This window comes from Podarcis erhardii (genome assembly GCF_964252035.2).
Source record: "Podarcis erhardii genome assembly, chromosome: 13".
Classification (NCBI taxonomy): Eukaryota; Metazoa; Chordata; class Lepidosauria; order Squamata; family Lacertidae; genus Podarcis; species Podarcis erhardii.
In genome coordinates, this window is record NC_138502.1 from 13,610,256 (window position 1) to 13,634,434 (window position 24,179).

At 46.7% G+C, this 24,179-nt stretch overlaps 1 protein-coding gene across 3 annotated transcripts; it reads left to right on the forward strand.

Annotated features, from left to right (window-relative positions):
- Nucleotides 1-340: 340 nt before the first annotated feature.
- BCKDK (branched chain keto acid dehydrogenase kinase) lies at nucleotides 341-24,085 on the forward strand. 3 transcript variants are annotated; one of them, XM_081835270.1, is made up of 13 exons: nucleotides 341-472; nucleotides 7,378-7,444; nucleotides 11,198-11,413; nucleotides 13,153-13,221; nucleotides 14,235-14,345; nucleotides 15,632-15,679; nucleotides 16,556-16,675; nucleotides 17,968-18,066; nucleotides 18,508-18,581; nucleotides 20,220-20,348; nucleotides 21,660-21,749; nucleotides 22,024-22,185; nucleotides 23,013-24,085. In XM_081835270.1, exons 3-13 carry the CDS (start codon nucleotides 11,216-11,218, stop codon nucleotides 23,155-23,157), a joined length of 1,245 nt encoding a protein of 414 aa, XP_081691396.1. In that variant the 5' UTR covers nucleotides 341-472; nucleotides 7,378-7,444; nucleotides 11,198-11,215; the 3' UTR covers nucleotides 23,158-24,085. The 3 variants fall into 3 exon arrangements, with proteins under 3 accessions (XP_081691396.1, XP_081691398.1, XP_081691397.1); XM_081835272.1 differs by lacking the exon at nucleotides 341-472 and adding an exon at nucleotides 685-767; XM_081835271.1 differs by lacking the exon at nucleotides 341-472 and adding an exon at nucleotides 4,273-4,467.
- The last annotated feature ends 94 nt before the right edge of the window (nucleotides 24,086-24,179 follow it).

Here is a 24,179-nt window from a genome sequence, read left to right on the forward strand (position 1 = left end):
CCATGACTGCATAATGAAGCTTACACCATAATAACATTGGTTGGTTTGAAAGGTGCTCCTCTTTAAACGCAGCAGTTAACCCGTGTCCCCAAAAAGTGCTGAAAACGTCCGCCTTACGCCCTCCCCTCTTTTAGCAGGAATTGTTTTCAGCTTGCCTTGTTCCCTGTTTTGCCTCATTGACGGACTGCATTTCCCATGAGGCACTAACTTAAGCAAAAAATTTTCCCCACCATAATTCTGCCTTATCGCACAGGGGTTTCTGGGTATCGTAGTTTCGTCAGAGCACTGCAGGCATGCAGAGAGAGTAGACGAGACTACATTTCCCATGCTGCACTGCTCCCTTCCTCCGTCAGAGACTGCCTTGTCGTCAGTCCCCTTCCCCGCACCCAGCCACCCACCCCTAACGAGAAAGAGACAGCTGGTTCAGTCCGGTCCCCAAGTGCGGGAGCTGCTGCGGTGTTTGGAATTGGCGGTAAGGGATCCTCTGCGGAAAGTACCATTGTGAACGCTGCCGGGGGGCGGGGCGGAGGCTCGTGCGTTACAGCCTCTACCCCGAGGGTGGAGAACAGGATGCAAAACTGCTGGGTTTCTAGCAAGGAAGAAGCGGGTTAGGAGGGAGACGACTGGGAGGGAGCCGCGATTGTCATTGGGTTCCCTTCTCAGCATAGGGAGGAGCCTGGTGGGCTGGTAAATGGAGGTGGCTTTGGGGAGCCAGGATTCCTTGGATCTCCGGAAGGGAAGACAGCAGGAGGTTTTAGAGGAGACAGGTGGGGTTGGGGATCCCGGGTCCTCCTCAGTCAGGAGGGTAGAGCGTGCTTCTTTGATTATGGGGCGGGCCAGATTCGAGCAAGGGATGATGAGCGTTTAAACTCCCATAATCTATGGGGAGGACCCCTGGGTAGATCTTTGGGTTAACGACTCCTGGTCCCCCAGTGTGTCTGATCCCCTGGAGTGGGTGGGAAATTTATGGGGCCAAAGTGCCAGGATTATTTTCCTGTGATCCATTCACCTCCGGTGCCCTCTGTTATTTATTTATTTTACACCCCTCTTTCTCCCATTCCCTGGTTTTCTTATCCCAAACCCCATGCTGCAGCAACCACCTCTGTTACTGCGAGCATTCAGATTGTAAGCTCATTGGGGCACTTTGTTGCTGCTGCTGATTGGCTTGCTCCATAAAGCACCATGCTCGGTGGTGGTGCTATAAACAGTTCTCCTAATGACAGGGATCTGGGATCTGCGTTGGATTGGAGCCTAGAGAATTGAAGTCACTGACTCCCAGCCCTGAGTCCAGTAGGTTAAAGCAAGGGGACTCCAGGGAGAAAAGTCTGCAGCTGCTGTCATGGGCTGGCTCTGTTCCTTCGTTCTTTGCCATTGAAATCAAGACCTAGGGCATTGCGATAGGCTGAGGCTGGCATCCAAGACGTTCTATGTTGCTCCTTTCCCCTTAGCCTGCTGAGACCTGGGAATGTAAACACTGGACTTGGCAAGGGAGGGATAATTGTTCTAAAACTCTTGGCACGAGGCAGCAGCTCCTACAAATGAATGCTCAAAAAAGGTATAAAAATGAGGTGCGGTGGAAAGTCAATATTCAGGAAGGATCTACCCCCTGCGTCACTTTTCTTTGCAAAGGCAGAGAACTTCTCTCTCTCTTTAGCTTATGTTCTATAACGTACCATGTTCCATGTTCCCATGGTATAAAATATTATGCTGAGAGGTGAGAGATAAATCTAGATAATATATAAAGAGCTTAGAGCACCTAAGTACTTCAGATCCATTTGGAAAGTCTGGTAGTTTGAGAGAGTATGTTTCTAAAACAAAGGCATTTTGTAAGCTGCCTCAAATGCCTCCTTTTTCTGACAGAAAGGCGGGAGATAAATATTTTGAATGAACAAGGAAGGAGTCTGGTGCATTGCTTTAAAGTTGTTAGGATTGGCAGTCAAAGTAGTTGAAGAGCCACTGAATTAATTCAGTGAGTTTTTAGTCTGTGTCTTGGAGAACCCTGGGGTTTACTTATCTGGGATTCCTCAGTGAGACAGTTGGTAAAGAGAAGATGAGGTCAGTGCAGCAGTGGATGAATTTTTCCAAGTAAAATCAAAGTATGCAAAAGCAAAAAAAACTGCTGGGTGACAGTATGGTCTTGCAATTCAAAAAGAGTCAAATAGATTAATATAAAAAGGATTAGAACTACCCAAATAATGTAGAAACTTCTTTATGCATGCAAGTACAGTTGCAAGAATGTTATTTGCCAAAAGTGGAAGAATGAAGAGGTCCTGACAAAATAAGATTGGAGCCCCTGACAGAAACTAATGGAGTATGCAGAAATGGTGAAACTTACTGGAAGAATAAGAAATCAAGACAACAAACTTTTTAGTAAGGAATGGAAGTGGCTTATTGAGTATTTACAAACAAACTGTAAACAGATCAAGACACTATCAGGATTATTGTAAAAACCTGCTGCTTTAAATATATATATGAGATATATATGAGAATAGACAATTAAAAATTAAGGAAATTTGGAGTATGCAGGAAAGGACGAAAATAAATGTAAGGAACTGCAGAAAGAGGGGGGAGGGAGTCAAATCTGAAAATGATAAAACTTGGTTAAATAATTGTATGTAATGTATATAAATGAAAATTATAATTTATTTATTTTTTTAAAAGAGACGGTTGGTAAAGACGCATGGATTCCCCTCAAAGACACTTTGCCTAGGACAGACGACCTAAAATGTGCAGCTACATGACAATTCTGGGCATGCTCTCAACTCCTGAGGGACGGCAATGAGGCCTAACAGGCCTTGCGTTTGTGTTTCAGAATGTTGTCCCCTCTGGAATCCTCCACAGTACATGGAGGTCCTATAGTAGACACACAGAAGTTCTTTGACAGACAAGTGGAAATAAGTCCCCAGGAAACAGAAGCTTTGAAAGCCACTGATAGATGCCTGAGTTTTCAACAAAGGTCTAATGGATCTGGGGCCAGATCCCCTCCCCCCCCCCCCTTGAGTCTTGGAGAGATAGTATATCTTGGTCTCAGCTTATGGCAGTTAGAATAATAGAGCTGTGAAGATGAAAGACAGATTTGTTTTAAAACATTCTGCGTGAGTGAAAGTAATCACTAGTTAAATAATGACTAGCATGTAAATAGCTCACCTTAATCTGTTAGTAAAGAGTAGCCTGTTAACTTTTTCTTTTAAATAACTGGCTGGTATAGCAAGGTGGCCAGAAGCAGATTTTGAAAATCAGGGGTAGCTGCTCAGCTGAAGGTGCCCTATGTAGGGGGACTTCATGGAAGTTGGGGTGGGGGCTGGAAATGAAATCAGATCCAGGCCCATCTAACTTGGTGCTTTTGCAGTGAGAAGTTCATAAGCAAGAAAAAGAGTGAGAGCCATGTGGGTATCCGAAATGTACTCTGAACATGATATTTGAAATTCATGGTCCTTTTATAGTGTTCATCATGATAATTGACATTTATATGCCACCTTTTTCTGCATAATGCTTGGAAAATCTATATTGGTATTCCTCGCAACTGGTTGGTGAAGTAGATTATTCTTGGATAGACGGAGATGGGGTAGTTTAGGCTTCTTGTTTAAACTGAGATTTGAACCAGTAATTCATAGCTAGCAGCCTCAAGGGCCCCCACACTGTGACTTCAGTAACAAGCATTTAGTGACAATTAGCGACAGCTTTAGTTGTCAATATAATGCTTCCAGAAAAGTCTCTTTAAGTCTCTTACTGGGTAGAGTTAGTTGCCTTCCTGGAGTTCTTGTTGGTAGACGAATAATAAATCTGAATATTAGGATACAGTATTGCATATTACCTGAACACTTGAAAACAGGTTTGTGGGGGAACCTGGTGTCCAGCTCTCCTCTGTTCCAGGGAGCACTAGTGGCCATGGAGTTGTTCCTTCTATTTCGACAGCTCACGGTGACAAGTTAATTCAAAGTGAAACGTCGAGAGGGAGGCAGCTTCCTTTATAACGCGCGCGTGCGCTTCCTCCCCCCCCCCCGCTTTCTTTTCCGAGCAAAATCTCGACTGTTGATTGGCTACCCAGTTTGTAGACAGACTTCGCGGTGTGCATGCATGCATGCGTGCATGAGCGCGGCGCGCGGTGAGATCCGCGCGTCGCGATCTCGGGGCGTTCTTGAAGTTGTCTGCGCGTTCCAGAACCTGCAAGATCTCTGGCATCTCTCTTGTTTGCGCGGCGCTGCTCCGTTTCCTCCCCCCCGCCTCTGCATCTTTCAGCTGCTTGGGGTGAAATGAGGTCGGAGCCGGAGGGCGGGGCCAGCCGGGCTGCTGTGCGCGTGTACGCTTGGCCCGGATTAAAAGAGGGCAGCGGCTGCTTCTCCTCCTCCTCCTCCTCCTCCTCCTTTTGCTCCTCCTCGTCTTTTTCTTCTTCTTTGTGGCGTTGCATCGCCCGTGGGATCCGGGGAGCGCCATATGGAAAAGGACCCCGAGCTGCTTGAGCAGGAGGTGGGTGCTTGTGTTCCGGAGACCCGCCCCCCCCCCCCGGTGCTCCTTCCTCCCCTCCCCCGGGAATGCGTCCAGGCTTATGCTTCCTGGAGCCCGCAAGGCCTCCTTGCCCGGCTTCCCGGAGCTACAAATGGAACCCAGGTGTCCCGGGGGTCCCAGCCCCTCTTGTTTGAAGCCCCAGAGAACCCAGGAGTCCTGGCATCTTGTGGCCCGATTCCTTGGGCCGCTGCTTCCAAGCCGGCTTATGCAGCCTTCTCTCTCTCTTTCTGCCAACCCCTTTCCCTTCCTCTTTGCCACCAGCAAAAACAGCCCTTTATCCACCTGGCTCAACTCTGCCTGCACTGTCTGCCAGCGGTTTTCCAACAGGGGAGCTGCCCCCAGCTCTTGTCTGGAGATGCTGGGGATTTGAACCTGTGGCCTTGGAAAAAGTGGATGCCACAACACCTCCCCTCTGCGGTATTTCCACCGCAGGCTGCATGTGGTCCTTGGTTACCCCACCCCACCCCACCCCGTCTTTCTGTTGTTTTCCCTGCAAATAAAAAATCCCTGAGCATTAAAGGGTATCAGGCAGAAGAGGAGGCTGCAACCCTGTCATGCTAGCTTTCTATGTGCAGGGAGTTTGTTTGTATGGAGGAGCCCCCACACTCGCTTGAAGGCTTAGATCCAGGTTGAGGACATCTGAGAGATCAGCCTGGGTTGGGGCAGGACTGTTCAGCAATGTTGCCTTCTCCCCTGCCTACCTTCCAACCTTGTTTTCCTGCTTGATTTTATGTATTATATATTATTCATCACCCCACCCCAGTTTGATGGAAGTGCAACTCCACAACCTTTTGTCTGCATTTTTCCTGGCATATTTCTCAAGAGCAATAAATCATACTGGCATGGCCTGCGCTAAATGGGCACAGAAGGCATTATTTTGTAGTAGCTCATGGAGGTGTATCTAGTGGTCGGATCAGGGAGAACTAATGCCGTGTCAGTGTGGTGTAATGGTTAGAGTGTTGGACTAGGTTAGGGCCTGGGAGACCAGGGTTCAAGTTCCCACTCAGCCATGAAACTCACCAGGGTGACCTTGGGCCAGCTGCAGTCTGTCAGCCTGACCCCCCTCAGAGGGTTGTTGTGAGGATAAAATGGGGAGGGGGAGAAGCATGTTTGGTTCCTTGAACTGATTGGAGAAAATGCAGGCTTGAAATGTAGTAACAAATAACGTCTGGATGTCTGGGTAGCACAGGCTAGTGGTTACACAGTGAGGGAGCTGGAAGCGAAAATTCAGAGCTTCCCTGAGGAAGTAGGGAGTGAGGCCCAGAGAGGCTTGCATGACACCACCTCTGTAGTCATTTTGTCCTTTTAAATCTGTGGCCTTAAAAGAATCTTTAAATTTTTTAGCCACCACTTTTATATTTATACTTGTGCCGTGAACTAGTTTCAGGTCCCTCTATGCCGATTCATTTTTATATGGAGTGTTATTACTGTTTTATGGCTTGTGTTTTAAAACATGTTTATGTTTTGAGTGACTAAATAACAGAGTTACTGAGAAGCTGATTTAAATATCGTAAGTATATTCCCTTCCGTCTCTGTCAACCTCGTGCAATCCTGCTGCTTTGGACTACAACTCCCATCAGCCCCAGCCAGGGCTGATGGGAGTTGTAGTCCAAAACAGTTGGAGAGCACCAGGTTGGCAAAGGATGAAGGAAGTAAATAAATCCAGAAGAAGGATGCCATGGATTCCTTGCTCCTGCCATCTTTCACTTACTCTTTCCAGGTCTGGGTCAACCGCGTAGCTTTTCCTGTGACAATCCTGACATCACACAAAACTTGTAGGCATTTTCGTTGGTCCATTAGTAGGAAAATTAAATCAGAAGCTATAATCAGGTGAAAAAAAGGAAGGACCAGCTAAAATGTCACAAAGCAGTGAGCAAGTTTTCTAGATGTTTCTTTCAGGATAGATGCTAATTGGAAGCCCAGAATCTGTTAAGTCCTAGGGTGAAGTGCAAGAGGAACTGTGCAGATTTGATGAGATGAGCCTCTGCTAGGTGCTAAATAGCCTCTGTTAGGTGCTAATGAATTTGTTGGTGATGATAAGTGTTTGCCACCAGTTTACTGGGTCTGTTCTATGGGTTGTTACTGTATGGCTTCTGCTGCACTATATTGTTCACTTTCTGATGTTTATGCTATGCTTAAAATTTTCCAAGTTGCTTAGAGATTCCTTTGTAGCAAGTAACTAATCAATTGAGCAAGTTAAGAATAGCCAAAACAACAGATTTCAGGTTGTATCAAAGAAGCCATAATGGCTGTTCCTCCCCCACCCCATTATTATTATTATTATTTATTATTTATTATTAAATGCAACGTATTTCAGCTGCTTGGTTCTACCTCCATCACTAGTCAAATTAATTCTGCTCCCGGGGACCTGTGTAGAGAGAAATGTGTTTAGATTGGCAAAGCTGGAGGTTAATTTGCAGTGGTGCACTAGGTCAGGCATAGGGAGTTTAGGCATCTCTTATCAGACACCTCTTCACATGCACACCCCTTTCCCTAAGGCACACTCCTTACCAACCCCGCTGCAAGTGTGTGTACATGAGAGTTTTGTCTGGTCGAATTGTAGCATATGGTAGAAAGGCATCCATTGCTCCTCCACCCACTTTTCCACCTGGAATGCAGTAGTGGTTCACAATGGAATTGGACCGAAATACCTCTCCATTCCCACTGTAGGCCTTTGCAAGGTCTCATTTTTATGGTTATTACTGTGGTTGGTTCTCGTCAGGATCAACTACCAGAAGCAATCCTGTGTATTAAAAAAACACCCATGTGAATCAGTTTGCTATCCCAACAGTAAACGACTCAAAAGCTTCTCTTCTGCAATCCACTGTCTTTATGATAACTGGATCTCTCTGCTGCTTCTATCCCTCCCAGATGGAAACGGAGCTATCTGCCCCTGTAGAACAAGGAAGCTGGCATAAGATAACCAAGTTTACTTGAGGTAAGTAGGGTCTCTGTGGGATCTCCTCCAGGTTTTCTTTGGTGTTTTAATGGGATATTATTTCCTGTATCTAAGAAGCTAACCTTTAAGCCTTGAGTTTAAAAAAACAAGCTGTGAACCCAGGGATATTGGACTCCGTGGCGTTAAGTGAACAGGGGGAGGGCAGAGAAATATGTCTGTCTGTCACCCTGGGAGAGACGGTGCTGATTCAGTGTTTGGATGACGACAGGCAGGCTGTGGCAGACATGGCATTTGTGGCATGCTTGGAGCACGTGGCCTCATAATTGGAAGGCTTCTCAGAATGTTCCGGCATTCCATGGGGCTCTTAGCTGTCAGATGATTGGACGAAAGGGAAAACCGCCTCTTGGCGAGAGAAAGACGAGCCTCTTCTTGCACACTTCCACATTTGAAATCCATCTGGAGTTGTCGGAGCTGGGAGGACACTGTGGGTGTGGGTGGGTGTCTAGATTCAGGTAGGTAGCCGTGTTGGTCTGACACAGTCGATATATATATATATAGTCCAGTAGCACCTTAAAGACCAACTAAGTTTGTTCTTGGTATAAGCTTTTGTGTGTGTGCACACTTCTTCAGATATCTCTGTCAGTCCTAACAACCTCCCCACCTATTTTCCTTCCCTCATCTTGAAAGATGGGTGTGGGTGTGTGTGTGAACGACACACATTAGATCTTTAAAATGAGCTAGAATCCCATTTTGGTGACTTCACACACTTTGCGTTCACCCCCTCAGCAACTTGCATATGCGAATGGGAGCTGTTAAAAGTTAGAGTAGGCCTTCCAGATGTTGCTGAACTACAGAGGCATGGCTGATGGGAGTTGTAGTTTATCAACAGCTTTAGGGAGGTTCCCCCACACGTCTCCTAGTGCCTCCTAGAGAGCCAGTGTGGTGTAGTGGCTAGAAGTGGTAGTCTCGTAATCTGGGGAACCGGGTTCATGTCTCCGCTCTTCCACATGCAGCTGCTGGGTGACCTTGGGCCAGTCACACTTCTCTGAAGTCTCTCAGCCCCACTCACCTCACAGAGTTTTGTTGTGGGGGAGGAAGGAAAAGGAGAATGTTAGCCGCTTTTGAGACTCCTTAGGGTAGTGATAAATGCTGTTTTCAGTGCAGCCAAGTTAAGTCCAGCCAGTCAAGTGTTTGGTAATGAAGCCAAGTTGTGGACTAGGCCTGTGTCTTCCCCCCATTGGGCATGCATGAGAGATAGAAGTGCCCAAATCTGGGGGAAACATCCCTGTAACTTGTAATCTTAGGATAAGGTTACCAGACATCCCCATTTCCCAGGGACAGTCCCCAGATTTACAAATCAGTCCCCTGACAAAATCCGCTGAATTCGACTGAAGTTGAAAAGTGCCCCCAGATTCATTGAAAAAATCTGGTAACCTTATTTTAGGAGTAAGTATTATTGCTAAGGTGAGGGAAGGGCGGTGTGTGTATGCGTATCATTCAAGGAGCAAACTAATATTGGTTCTGGCGGCATAAACCCAGGATTAGTATGCCCTTGACTATCGGGCTGCCTTAATTTCCTACCCTGTTTATTATATACACTATGACTTTCTTCTCTAACTGCCTCACTGTAGAAACCATAAATACAGCACATCTTTCTTGTTTGCTTCTTACCCTCCTGCAGCACCCCAGAAGCTGCTCATAATCTAGTGCCCTTGACTGGAAAGTTGGGCCCACATTTTTAGGGTTTCAGAAGAGGATGAGGCAAACTTGCTGTGCCCCTGTTCACTTTGGTGGGGTGTTTTCAGGGCAGCTTCCCAGTGGATGAAGTCCAATGAGTCAGATTTATGCCGACTCATTTATAGATCTTTCTGACTTATGCCTGCTTATTTATAGATCTTTCTTTCTACCCCTCTTTGCTGCACTGGATGGCAGCCAAAGCTTGCCATGCAAGGCAGACTCTTGGCTGCCTCTATGGTCATAAGGAGAGCCTTCTGGATCAGGCCTACTGGATCAGGGGGACGCGGGTGGCGCTGTGGGTAAAAACTGAGTGCCTAGGACTTGCCGATCGCATGGTCGGTGGTTTGAATCCCCGCGGCGGGGTGAGCTCCCGTCTTTCGGTCCCAGCTCCTGCCCACCTAGCAGTTCGAAAGCACCCCTAAGTGCAAGTAGATAAACACTTATAGCGGGATGGTAAACGGCGTTTCCATGTGCTGCACTGGTGCTGGCTCGCCAGAGCAGCTTCGTCACGCTGCCCACGTGACCCGGAAGTGTCTCCGGACAGCGCTGGCCCCCGGCCTCTTAAGTGAGATGGGCGCACAACCCTAGAGTCGGACACGACTGGCCCGTACGGGAACGGGTACCTTTACCTTTACTGGATCAGGCCAAAGGCCCATCTAGACAGGCATCCTGTTCTCACAGTGGTGCCTAATGGGAGACCAGCGGGCAGAAACCAAGCTCACAAGAGCATTCTTCCCTCTTGTGGGTTCCAGCCACTGGTATTCAGAAGCATGCTGCATCCGACTATGGAGTACAGTCGTACCTTGGTTGTCGAACGCCCTGGAACTCGGACGTTTTGGCTCCCAAACATTCGGAACCCGGAAGTGACTGTTCCTGGTTTCCGAATGTTCTTTTGGAAGCAGAATGTCTGACAGGGCTTCCACGGCTTCCGATTGGCTGCAGGATATTCCTGCAGCCAATTAGAAGCCGCGATTTGGAAGTTGAACAGACTTCCGGAACAGATTCCATTCGACTTCCAAGGTTCGACTGTATAACCAGCATGGCTAGTAGCTAAACATTTCAGGAAATAGAAGCCATCAGGGTGTGGTGAGTGGGAGATGCCATAGGAATCTGAGAATTGCATCTCTGGGCAATTCACTTCCCAGAGATGGAAAGAAGATAAAGTCCCTACCAGAGAAGAATGGCAGATTTAAGTTGATGGATTATGCCAAAATGGCTAAAATGACTGGAAGAATCAGAAATCAGAAAGACCAAAATTTTAATAAGGAATGGGAGAAATTTATATTTTAAAAACCATTGTAAACAGCTAAAATTGTTAGTAGGATTGGAATAAAACTTGTAGTTCAATGGTGAATTCTTGGACATAATGGAGATGTAAAAGATTTGGATTATCAGAAAAGATGGAGGAGGAAATGATTAGCAATAGGAGCCACAAAGGGGAGGAGGGGAGTCCAGGAGGTTCTTTGGAATCTTGTTTTTATGTTGTATGTTGGATATGTGATTGTAAAACTTTAATCTGAAAAACCAAATGAATTTTTTTTTAAAAAAAAGAAATCTGAGAATTGACCTGGATCAGATCAGTGCACTATTGAACTTAACAATTCTAACCTCAGCCAGATGTCTCAAAGTTCACAACTGGAGTGGAAATGCATTCGGAGACTTTCTGTCTCTGTGTCTGCCTCCCTCTCTCCTTTGCACAGAGTAAAGCTGTCTTCAAACGTGTGTGTACACACACATACTGGAGAGGGGGAGAGATTGCAAGGTACACAACAGCTGGCAGGCCACAGGTTCCCCATCCCTGGCCTCATGGGTGATCTATTTTAGTATGTTTGTTTTATCTGTATTTAGTAAATGAACCTTAAAAACCAAACAAGCCAGGAAATTGCCACGGTTGCCTCATACTGCATTAGATATTTGGCATCTGTTCATCTGTTCACCGTTACTAATGAACTTGCGAAAGGGGGGGGGGGCGGGACCGCTGGAAAATAAAACGCTGGAAAAGTTTTCTGCCTCGCTAATCCCCTAGCACTGCCTTGTCTGTCTTTCCGCCTCCAGGTACCTACGGAAGAGAGAATGATGTGGAAGACATTGCTGATGCTGGAGCTGGGGGGAGCAGGGGGCCGGGCTCCCTGTGCTCTCCCCTCCTTCCCCTCGGTCTTGCGGTACCGGTCCTCTTCAGCCATTGATCAGCACCACGAACTGGCCCGCGAGCGATCCAAGACCGTTACCTCCTTCTACAACCAGTCGGCCATTGACATCGCGGCCGAGAAGGTGAGCGCAAACATGGCCGCTGAACATGCTGTGCGCACAGCAGAGGTGGCCGATGCTCCCATTTCCTCAGCCGCCGCCTCTCTGAGGGCAGGTTTTGCCTCGCCTTCCTGAAAGTGTAGGCTGGGAGCCAGGAGCAGGTCTAGGCTTTTCCACGCTTGTGCTCCTTGGCAGCAGAAGTCCTCCTCAAGAAAGGAGTGTTATATGAAGGACAGGTTTGAGCAGGTGGATTGCATTCCTTTGGTGCTGGTTTCTGGCCTAGTGGAAAAACAGATGGCCTTCAGCAGCCTGAGAAGGCTGTTGGTTTTGGCATGGCTAGTGCTGTTTTAGTGCTCATGGGGCAAGATGAGACGTGAGGGATGGGTTTGTGCGTGTAGCAGAGAGTTCTCTGTGTTCATTTTCCCCCTCTGAAATCCCTCCAGCTATTGTTTTGAGCAGTATGATCCCTCAGCCTTTGGGCCCCGTTTTGCTAATCGCTACTGTTTAATGACTTCCCCTAACAACTTGGCAACGGCTCTGGAGAGGCAGTCCACAGTATGGGCCTTGGGGAGAAGAGAGGCCTAATCTTTTCCCGGCCGTCTGGAGCCGGCCCTGGGGAGAATGCTGGTTAATTAAATAAACTACCTGCCTGCCATTATACAGAGGCCTGGCAAGAGAAGTTCCTGATATGTCTCCTCGCAGTAACACATCGCCTGCTTAGGTTTAGACAAACTTATTTATGAAGTTACTTGCATAAGACTACAGTTTTAGGTGTGGGGTGGGAAAAGAGGTGTCCTCACACGTCTGGAGGAACCACTTGCCAGTGTTAATTTCCTTCCTTCCCCCCACCTTGGGCTTCCATGCTTTTCTGCCAGGCAGAAATGCAACGGGTGCAGCTTTCCCCCCTCGTTGCAGCTCTGCGCTGGCAGAGTGCTGCACTTATACATCCTCGCAGCTCCTGAAAGTTGCATGTGCAGTGCCAGAGATAGGAACCACCGTTTGCTCGATAACAAAGCAGTTTCTGTTAATAAGAAAACCAGTTCCACATATTTGCTTATGAAGCAGGTCCTTTTTATTTTACTCCTGGCTGCCATGGAAATGGTGGCAGTGAGCCGTACAGGGAACTGAAGCCTAGCGACTTAAGACCCAAATATCTGAAAGGCTGCATTTGTTCTTAATTGTCTGATTGTATCGCCCTGGGGTCACGTGGTGAAGAGCTGGTAAGAAACCTTATAAAAGAATGAATGAATACTGGGAATCCTGCTCCCCAGTGATAAACAGTGTTTATGGTTGGTCTGCGAGGGCAAGAGGGAATTATAGAAAATTGGAAGGTTAGCCATTGCAACCAGAGTCAGTTGTTTTTCTCAGCAGGAAGTAAGATGGGTCCCATTTCTAGTGCTCTCTGTTCAAGTGAGAGTGTATGGGATATGTGGGGAACCTCCGGTCTTCTAGATGTTGCTGAACTATGGCTTCCATCATTCCTGGCTGTTGGCTTCCTGGGCCTGATGGGAGTTGTAGTTCAATGACATCTGGAGGGCCAAAAGTTGCCCATCTCTGGTGTGTGGAGAGGGCATCCTTAAGAAGCCATGAGCTCGGGGGGCGGGGGGGGAACTGCCCTTCGTACCACAGAAGAGGAAGGCATTAAGTAATGATAGAAGGTATTTTTGTGGCTGGCAATGCTCAATGCTTGCGCTGTTCTGCCTGACCTCACGGGGGCTCTCTGGAGCCTTTTTGAACACTTGTTTCCGCTTCTCTCTTCCCAGCCCTCTGTGAGGTTGACGCCGACCACCATGTTGTATTCTGGACGGTCCCAAGATGGGAGCCACCTGCTGGTAGGTGTGAGATTAACGTCTGTCCTCAAATCATCAGAGCTGCAGGTTGAATTTGGGACTCCTGGATACCAGCCCCATTCTTTCCCTTCACTACTCTTAATTGCTTAGGCCTTAGCACTGCATCATCCCCTTCTCATTTTCAGCTCTGCAAAGTCCTGTCTTCTAGACTCACTTTCTATGGGCAGGATGTTAGTTTTGTAGTGGACATAACAAGGAATCCCACTATGCCCATTGGTAGAGGAATCCCTGTTTCCCCATTGCTTCTCTGGGGACAGGAGGCTTCTTTCTAGGTCTGCTTTGCGTTCGTTTTTTGCTTCAGCCCAAGCAACTAGGAAGCCCACAATATCTCCAGAGCCAGTTTTGGCTCAGAGCAGGATCTCTCCCCCCACTTCTCCAGGAGATGGAAACCTGTAGCTGCAGCAACACCATAACTCAGTAGCTGTTGTCTCCCTGAATGCCTTTAGGGGGGGAATGGCTTGTAAGCTCTGCACACTCCATTTTGGAGGAATGAGGGTTCCTTCATTGTAGACTTAATTGGGCCCAAACCACCTGAAGCTGCTCAGCTAATGTAAAGCTGCCTGAAATGAAGACCACTGCATGAAACAGTTTCTTTGAGCCTGCCTGGCTGCACATAACCACATTGGTCAGTTTGTGGCGCTCTGGTGGCCTGAAGAGCCCAAAAGAACAGGGCCGGCCCTATCCTTAAGCAGAGTGAGATAGAACATAGATACATAGGAACCTGCCTTATACCAAGACAGGCCATTGGCCCATGTAGCTTAGTATTGTATTCTCTGCACCGATTGGCAGCAGCTCTGCAGGGTTTCAGGTAAGGCTCCCTCCCAGCCCTACTTGGAGATGCCAGAGATTGAGCCCAACACCTTCTGCACGCGAAGCAAAGCCGCCTTACCCGTCATTCTAATACAGTCTGTATTGCAGGGCATGGGAGAGAACCCAGCTCCTCTCCTCCTTCTGGAAACTTCAACCCACTAACATGTCCTTGTGCTCTGTTACAGAAAAGCGCCCGCTACCTGCACCACGAACTCCCCGTCCGCATTGCTCATCGCATCAAAGGCTTTCGGAGTCTTCCCTTCATTATTGGGTGCAACCCCACCATCCTTCATGTGGTAGGTGCCTGGCAGGAAAGCGCCTGAAACAGCCTCTGCCACAGCTGGCTGGGGCTGAAGGGAGTCTGAAACATCTGGAGGACAACAGGTTGGCAGGGGCTGACCGAAGGACATGGCAATAATAATAATAATAATAATAATAATAATAATAATTTATTTATTTATACCCTGTCCATCTGGCTGAGTTCCCCCAGCCACTCTGGGTGGCTCCCAATCGAGTGTTAAAAACAATACAGCATTAAATATTAAAAACTTCTCTAAATAGGGCTGCCTTCAGATGTCTTTTAAAGATAAGATAGCTGCTTATTTCCTTCACATCTGAAGGGAGGGCGTTCCACAGGGCGGGCGCCACTACCGAGAAGTAGTGATAACTGAGGGATAGTTTCGAAACCTCAGAATCTTAGAATCTCAGATTTGGCAGGGACCCCGAGGGTCATCCAATCCAACTCCTTGCAGTGCAGGAATCTCAACTGAAGCATCCAGGATAGAGGACCTCTGCTTGAAAACCTCCCAGGGACGGAGAGTCCACAACCTCCTGAGGGAGGCCGTTCCACCATTGAACAGCTCTTACCATCAGAAAGTTCTTCCCGATGTTTAGTCAGAATCTCCTTTCTTGTAACTTGAAACATTTGGTTCAGGTTCCAACCTCTGGAGCAGGAGGAAACAAGCTTGCTCCATGTGACAGGCCTTGAGATACCAGGACAGCTGGCATTCAAATAATAGAAAATAAATGTGCATAATTGTGACCAGTTTTATCCTTTTACCGCAGCATGCATCTTAGTTCTCCGCCTTTGAATTAATTGTTCACCAAGGTGGTTTAAAACAAATGGCAATAATGCAGAAGAGAATAAACATATATTCCACACAGATGACCCAGCAGCTTTTAGGCCTTTCTGCAGTGGGTGGAGCCAAATGGAGTTTCCTTTCACCTCATCAGTCTTAGGGCACCTAGCAAAAGAGCATAAGAACTGCTTGGCTGGTTCAGTCTAAGGGCCCATCTTTGCCTATAGGAAGCCTGCAAGCATACTGCCTCCACAGTGGAGATATGAATAGCCTTTCCCTTCATGGATTTGTCTAATCTTGCTTTCGAAGCCACCCAGTGCCCCATATAAATGCAAGATATCGCACCCCACCCTGGAGTATGGGCTCCTAGCACCTCTGGCTTTTAACCTTTATAGATCCCACACCCTTATCAGAAGCTAGCAGGGGGATTCAGGGCCTTGATGTCAAACCTGTTTTATAGCCTGTGCCTGCCTCCTTGAGTCGCTTCTGTCCTCTTCTTTCAGCACGAGCTTTACATCCGAGCGTTCCAGAAACTGAGCGAATTTCCCCCGGTAAGCATGTGCTTCGTCTTTGAATGCAGAGTTGCTAAACGTGTCCTGAGTCCTATTGAGTTGGCCACATTTAATAGAATAGCAGCAGGAATGGCAACCAAGAGCATACAGGGAAGTTGACCTTGTTTTCCCAAATATATTTTACTGGTTTTGCACAATAAAGGCAATGGTAACAAACAAACTTTAACAGGCCTCGTGTATGTCATTTCTAAAAACAAAGGGGCACGGTATTGCTTTCAACTCAGGAAGCTCCTGTTTTTATTTATTTGTCAAAATGGCCTGCAGTGTTGTGTCAAGGTGCTATTATGGAAGGGATGGGAAATCTCAGGTACATAGACCAATGTGGCCCTCCAGGTCTCTCTATGTGGCCCTCTGATCTCTCCATAAGCCACACCCCTTGGCGGCCCTGTCCTTGAATGGTCATAACGCCTCTCGCTTGCCTTGGGTTGAGAGATGTACACATAGGAACCTTCAGCTGTTGTGTGGCTGGATTGCCAGCTACTAGAGTCTAATCCAGGCATCCCCAAACTCTGCCCTCCAGATGTTTTGGGACTACAGTTTCCATCATCCCTGGCCACTGGTCCTGTTGACTAAGAATGATGGGAGTTGTAGTCCCAAAACTTCTGGAGGGCAGAGTTTGGGGATGCCTGGTCTAATTTGTTGCTCCACCCACCACTGGCAGCTATTTCCAGAAGGTTACCCAGTCCTGAGGCTGACACAGGGTTCCCCATCCTGCTCTGTAGGGTGATAAATATGGGGCTGCTGGTTCTCGGGGGGAGTGGGATGAAATGGCTGACTCCTGCCTGCTTCTGCTCACCTTCCTCCCCAAGTTCCGTCTCTTTTTTTATGCGCACTCTCCCTCTCCTCTGCTTACAGATCAAGGACCAAGAGTCGGAGGCCCAGTACTGCAAACTGGTCCGGCAGCTCCTAGACGACCACAAGGACGTGGTGACGTTGCTGGCCGAGGGCTTACGGGAATGTCGGAAGCACATACAGGTACCGCTTTCCATTTGGGTCAACCTGTCTGCCGCTCAAGATCCCCAAAACATGCTTGGGAGGAAGAAAGACTTGGAAAAGTAGGGTTGATGGGTTTGGGCAGGGCAGTGCTTCTGGGAGAAGGGTGGGCTTCGAAGAGGAGAGTGCAGACTCCTGAGATGTTTACCCAGGCCTTCTGCAGATCCTCAGCCCAACCTGGTCCTTGTCACTTCAGCACCTTCCAGGGTGGATAAAAATCAATGATTTTTTAAAAAAATCAAGATCAGGATTTATTTATTTTTAAATCAGATTTTTATTGTTTAAATTGGATTTTTAAAATAAAACGCTTTTGGAGGAAAAATCTTTCTAAAGATAGTTTTCTATTTAAGTTACATTATAGTCCAAAGGGTATTCATCAGGAAATAAGGATTTGTGTTAAGTTTTACATGTATACTAAAACTCAGTCTAAGGTGTGATTTTTTTAAAAAAACCTGTTTAACCACATCAGTTAACAAACATGGATACATATGCTATAATGTTATTGTTTTAGTTAAATAAATTGTTAAGGAAATGATTATTTCTCTCCTTCCAATGAAGTACAGCAGAAAAGTTGTCCAAATATAAACAGTTAACTTATTAAACCTCACAATAATTTCATAATTATCTGTCTATGTATTTCTAATAGTATAACCAAATCAGTATTTTTTTATATAACTGTGAAAACATCTCTGAAAATATTTTCTTCCAAAAATGAAACCTTCATCTGGTTGTAAATATTCAGACTATACCAGCAAGAATGAGCCTTCCTGTAAAAAAAATAAATCAAGTCTTACTGACTAGTGATTTAAATTGATTTAATTTAAATCGAATCCACTCTGGCCCCTTCGGTGTCATCCTTCAAACTGCAGTTGATTTGCACTAAGCAGAGGATGTGGTAAGAGGTTAGACATATGACACACACGCACACACCCGTGTGTCCCCTTCACATGTCCCCTTCCCTCAGACTTCGTCCTGGATGGGTTTGAAACAGGGGTGTCCAAACTTTTTTCAAAGAGGGCCAGATTTGATGAAGTGAAGGACCGTGAGGGCCGACCAAAGGGCCAACCAAAATTGTTCACCATTTTTTTAGGGTTGAAGTTGTTGAGGGTTTTTTAAAGGATTTTACCCCAGGAAATAAACTGCCACAGGAGCCGGATTACACCAACTGGTGGGCCAAATTAGGCCCCCGAAACAGACTTTGGACATTCCTGTATGGGACAACCGCTTGTGAGGGCTGCTCTACAGATGGTGAGCCTTTCCTGTTCCCTTCTCAGGATGAGAAGCTGATCCGTTCTTTCCTGGACAAGACCCTCACCTCTCGCCTTGGCATCCGGATGTTGGCCATTCATCATCTTTCCTTGCATGAAGACAAGGTACATTCATCATCTTTCCTTGCATGAAGACAAGGACATAGATTTCGTGACCAGAGAGGGAAAGACCCAGAATTGATACTTAACATTTGGTGCCCTCTGCATTTCCCGTGCATGTGAACGTATGTAGCTGCCTTATAGCAACCCATATATAACACTGCCTCATCTAATGCTGTTTTTGCTCCTATAACCCGCAACAGCTCTTTGGGGCCTTGGGTAAGAGATTTTCCCCCTGGCCCTGTTTTCTAAGACATCTTTTGAGTGACTAGAGATGGCACAGATTGGACTGGAGGCTTTCTGCTTTCAAAACATGAAGGAAAATCATTAAGTGGTCTGCCCTCATCTGTTTTCCTGTGGTCCATGCAGGAAAAGTTTAGAAACCGTTATTCTAGGTCTTGATCCTACATTGAAATGTCATCTTCTCCTTCTCTCATCTTCCTGCAGCCAGACTTCGTTGGGATCATCTGCACTCGCTTGTCTCCAAAGAAAATAATTGAGAAATGGGTAGATTTTGCCAGGTACTCCGTTCTGTTGATTATTTCAAATCATCCTGTTATCATACTGGCTATGTGTGTACAGCAGTCTATGGCTCCCTCTCATGGTCATATTCTGTGGCTTCATCTTCCTCATTCTGCTGCATTTCTTTCTGACGGTTTAACTTTTTTTCCATTGCTTTTTTTTTTAATGAAAGCCAATTAATTGTGGCAATAATGCAATGTAATAATCTTTTTTAAAAAATAATACGGGTTTTCTGTTTTTAATATGATTTTTATTAAATTCTCTGTTTTACAATTTCAGATATATATTTTACACACTTAAGAGATCAATGACTTCCCTTCTCTTTCCATTGTCATTTTGAATATCTTACATCCCTGCATATTTTACAAAAACTATACCAATCGGTTTTCCATTATTGCATCCATCAAAACTTATTTACGCTGTCGAATTTATCTTAATGCTGCCAGCATTTTCAGCTGTACACAATTATTTTCCATATATTCAATATAAGCTTTCCAACCTTCTTTAAACGTATGTTGTTGTTCTTCTCTTATTCTATATGTTAAGCCTGCAAGCTGTGCATATTCTGTCAACTTAAGTTGCCAATCTTCTTTGGTTGGGACTGCACTCATTTTCCATTTTTGGGCTAACAAAACATGGGCCGCTGCTGTTGCATACATAAACAACCTTATTTTTTAATATTGGTTTTAAAAGTCACTTGAAACGTAAAATATGTAAATGAAATACAAATAGTCAGCTGTTAGGATTGCTAGGCAGGAAGCTTTGATGTAGTTGCAAGCAAACATAAGTGGTAAAGCTCAGCATCCCACGTCAGTTGCCCTGATCCCTAAGGCCTTGTGCCTTTCCCCTCCTGCATAATAATCTGAATTTAAGATGGGACTCACTGGGATGGAGGCCAAACAGATACAGTAAGAGAGCTGGGCCCTGGAAGCTCTCCAGGGTCATTTGTGAGTGCCAAGTTATGCTCACGTAGAGCATAGCCCTAAGGGCTTATCCCGCAACCTTCTTGAGTGTTGAGATCTGCAGAGGGGGCCCCTCAGCAGTTCTGCCACCCTCAAAAGTTCTTGGGGGGATTATGGCCCAGGGCTGAGGGTTTTTTTGGGTACCACTCCCTCCCCGCAGAGGTGTGTCTCCAGCATCTTCATTGTACAGCATTTGCTGTATGACAAAGAGGCACATCTTAACCCTGGTCTTTGAAACTGAGGGTATTTTTTGTTTCTTAGGACACACCTTTTTGGCTTAAATTGTAATGCTCGGCTCCATTTGGAAACAATTCACTTGTTTTTATAACTGTAATGGATTTGTCCTTTTTATAACTCTATATTATATTGTTGTTACCTTCTGGGGAGGGACAGGTAGGAAATGCCATTAAATCAGCCTTCCTCAACCTGTGGGTCCCCAGATGATGTTGGACTACAACTCCCATCACCCCTAGCTAGCAAGGCCAGAGCTCAAGGATGATGGGAGTTGTAGTCCAAAAACATCTGGGGACCCACAGGTTGAGAACCGCTGTATTAAATAAACGTGTGTAGGGCACAGGAATGGGGATGGAGACTGTGTTTGGTGCCAGCAGCTCTGCTCAAATACAGCTTGCTCCTGGAGTCTGCACTTAATCCTGCTTCCGTATTTCCTTGCAGGCGCTTGTGTGAACACAAGTACGGGAACGCGCCTCGGGTGCGGATCAATGGCCACGTGGCTGCCCGCTTTCCTTTCATCCCGATGCCTCTTGACTACATCCTTCCAGAGCTGCTCAAGAATGCCATGAGGTGCGCCATTTATCCTCCTCTTTGTAGCCCAGGATGAGACGCAGGCTAGAATCTGCAAGGGAAATGTCTTTTTGGGCCTTCCACCTCCCTGAGATTTTCTGATAAGGTGGCATGTAAATACCTATATGAATAATGAAATATAAAAGCCCATAGCACTGATTCACTCCCTTTTTTATAGGGCCAATCTGCTGCAAAGCCCTTCCTATCTCAAAGGTTGCTTATTTCATTTTGAAAAGAATAGATCAACCTTACTCAAGCTTGGTGTTCTCCAGAAGTTGTTGGGCTACAACTCCCATCAGTCCGGGCTAGTGAGTCAGGGATGATGGGAGTTGTAGCCTGAAGGGCACTGGGTTAGGTTGGGTTCGAATACATAAACACAGAGGGGCGAAACTACTGGCTTCAACCTTTGGTCCCTGGATGTTGCTGGACTACAACTCCCATCATCCCTGACCCAAAGTTGACAAACACTGGCTTTAAAAAGTGACCATTTAGTGGAGTGGGAGAGCTGGAAACAATACCAAGATATTTCACATCTGGCAACCCTTTGGTTTCAGATAGTACATGAGTAGGTAAAGATAAAGGGACCCCTGACCATTAGGACCAGTCGTGACCGACTCTGGGGTTGCGGCGCTCATCTCGCTTTATTGGCCGAGGGAGCTTTATTGGCGAGTACAGCTTCCGGGTCATGTGGCCAGCATGACTGAGCCGCTTCTGGCGAACCAGAGCAGTGCACGGAAACGCTGTTTACCTTCCCACCAAAGCAGTACCTATTTATCTACTTGCACTTTGACGTGCTTTCGAACTGCTAGGTTGGCAGGAGCAGGGACTGAGCAACAGGAGCTCACCCCGTCGCAGGGATTTGAACCGCCGACCTTCTGATCGGCAAGTCCTAGGCTCTGTGGTTTAACCCACAGTGCCACCCGCGTCCCTTTAGTACATGGGTAGACAAGTCTAAAAAGCCCAGGACACAAATTTTCACAGCCCTATAGCAACTGTGGTGGCTCATTTACCAAAAGTAATATATTTAGCTTTAATTCTGGAAGCATACACTCAATTCTGACCAACGTTCCTGACTCTAACTGGGTGAAGGAATTTGCAGAGAGGAGAGGGGCTTGTGGCCAGCGGCTGCAGAAGTTAAGGAAGGCAGGATTTGGTGTGCTGATTGGGAATATTCTACCAAATCTTTGGCAACAAGGATAGGTTTGCAAGACTTTGTGAATGGAGGAGAGCTTCATTACAAGTGGGAAAGGGTGTAGGGGTCCTGCTTCGGTAGGACGCAGACTTACTCCCTCACCATTCCCTTCCTTTCAGAGCCACGATGGAGTCTCACTTGGATACCCCTTATAACGTGCCAGACATCATCATCACCATTGCCAACAATGACATTGACCTGATCATACGGTATGGTTCGCCAGCAAAGCCTCTTCAGTTTCTCCCCTTTCCTAGAGGTTTTAGGCCACCACCCATTTCCGCCACATTGGTGGGAACTTGGCAACAGCAGCCAAATACCAGGGACCCTTGAAAATCTGTGGGGGTCCTCCCATTGAGGCAGACAACTTGAGATGATCTTCTTCTTGATGGGGAGGGATGGGCGTTGACAAGTGAAAGGGACTAAAGCATCTTGAGAAGCTTAATGTGTGGCTCCTTAACGCCACACTCCTCTTTCTCCCGGCAGGATTTCAGACAGAGGGGCCGGAATTCCTCATGACCACGTTGAGAAGGTGACAGATTACCACTTCACCACAGCAGAAGCGAGCGCCCAGGACCCCCGCATGAACACCCTCTTTGGGAACATGGTGGAAATGGGGAACAGCGCCCAGTCGGGACCCATGCATGGGTGAGAACAAAGGAGTGGGGGACAGAAGGGGCAAATGGGATTTCCAGCAGCTGCTGCCCGAAGGGTGTTTTCTTAGGGGGAAAAGAATTATACATATCTGGGAAGAAAACACCAGTCAATCTGCAGACATCATGAGTACTAAAAATAGAAACTGAAGGAGTACCTAAAGAACTTTCTGCTTCGGGTTCCTTTGGGTGGAAGTATGGAACAGAAATGTAGTAAATAGATAAATACTTGTGGCACTAATTGGACCAGGTTTTCTTTCAAACTTCTTTCCACCTTGGGGGCTGGAGAACCTGGGGGCTTCCAAGGTGATACTGGGCTCCAACTCGCATCAGGCATGGTCAAGCATGGCCAATAGAAAAGGATGATGGGATTTGTAGTCTAGGAACATCTGGGAGGCCATGGGTTCCCCATCGTTGAACTAGAAGCTTGCCAATTGAAGGAGGGGGGGAAAAGAGGAACAATAATGAAATTCTCAAAATGCAAAATTTAGTGTTTTTTACACGTAGTGCAGCAGCAGATCACGCAGGGCCCTGGCAAAAAAAGATGTATTATTAAAAACGCAATTGTCACAAGATATTCTGGCCTTTTTGTAGCTTTCCTCAAGCGGCAGCTCTTCCTGAAATGTCTCCCCCTTTCAAAAAATCATGTGGCGGAAGCATTCTGTGGAATGAAAGCTACATAGACTAAGACTTAACTACCATATAAATGTGTTGCAGAGTGTTCCTTCCAGACCCCCCCCCAGTCAACTGAAGCTTGCTCTCCCTTCAAAATTGGCTGTGGAACTAAGGACTCCTCTGCCTGTCTGTCCTGTCTCTCTCTAGGTTTGGATTTGGACTACCGACGTCCCGTGCTTATGCCGAGTATCTGGGTGGCTCCCTGACCCTCCAGTCTATGCAGGGGATTGGCACCGATGTGTACCTGCGACTCAAGCACATTGATGGCAAAGAGGAGAGCTTCCGCATCTAAAGATCCCCTCTCTCTCGTGTGGACTGAACCTTCCTTGGCTGCAGGAGGAAGTTTCAGCACATGACACCAGACCTGATTTCCCATGGATCTGCTTGTTCTCCTATGGATTCCTACGAATGTGCTATGCTATCCTACTGAAGCTGAGAAAATAGTTGAGGTAGTTTCCTTCTTCCTGTCCAATTGCTGATGGGACGTCATCCACTTACTGCTGGTTATTCCAGTCCTTTGGGGATGGGTGGGTTAACCACAGATCTCTCGAATCCAGATTTACTGGGACAGCCTGTGGACATCGTTCTTCCTCCCCCCTTTGAGAACTTCTAAAGCCGTCATACAACTGTTGTACACAGCCAGCTCATCCAGGCTCTTGTGCGGCCTAATTTTTCTCTGTTTCTTTTCGTGGATACAAAGATTGGGTGAGCCGGAAGCTTTTACTGTCGCATGTACTGATTCTCGTTTGGCCCTCTCGGGCTGTTCTCGAACTCACAGGAAAGACTTTCCTTGCAGCACCCGGCACCAAAAGAAAATCCCCCTTCCTTCTGCCGGGGGAGGAGTTTCTATTGCACACTCTTTGGGGGGAACCAAAAGCAAGACAGCAGTCTTCCGCCAGGGAAGGATTTCTCCGTTGCACAAGCACCAAAAACACCCCCCTCACCTTGAGAGGAAAAGACTTTCACACCACCAAGTTGGCACCTTTGCCGCAAATGGTGTGCGATTCCAGAACGTTCTTCCTCTTCGCTGCACAATGATGTATTATTTCCATCCTCCCTCTCTCCGCTCGATCTTTCCGTTACCATCAACTTTTTTTTAAAAAAAGGAAAAAAATCAGGCATCAGGACGAAGGGTTTCCCTCTGCCCTCATCACTGTGTTAGAGGGATTTTTATTTTATTTTTTGCTGTGATACTCCAATTAAAAAGTGCAAATTCCCAAGTCTAGCGAACACTCTGTAATCTTCATGGTCCGGCCTGTTTGCCTTGTTAATAAAGTAGGACTGAATATCCATCAAATCTTGTATTTAACAGTG

What these genes read in the sequence shown, in the direction of transcription:
- BCKDK (XM_081835270.1), top strand. Translation starts at nt 11,216, where the DNA reads ATGATGTGGAAGACATTGCTGATGCTGGAGCTGGGGGGAGCAGGGGGC. An exon ending in AAGATGGGAGCCACCTGCTG is followed by an intron (nt 13,222 to 14,234) that starts GTAGGTGTGAGA and finishes GCTCTGTTACAG; the next exon opens with AAAAGCGCCCGCTACCTGCA. An exon ending in TTTCCTTGCATGAAGACAAG is followed by an intron (nt 18,067 to 18,507) that starts GTACATTCATCA and finishes ATCTTCCTGCAG; the next exon opens with CCAGACTTCGTTGGGATCAT.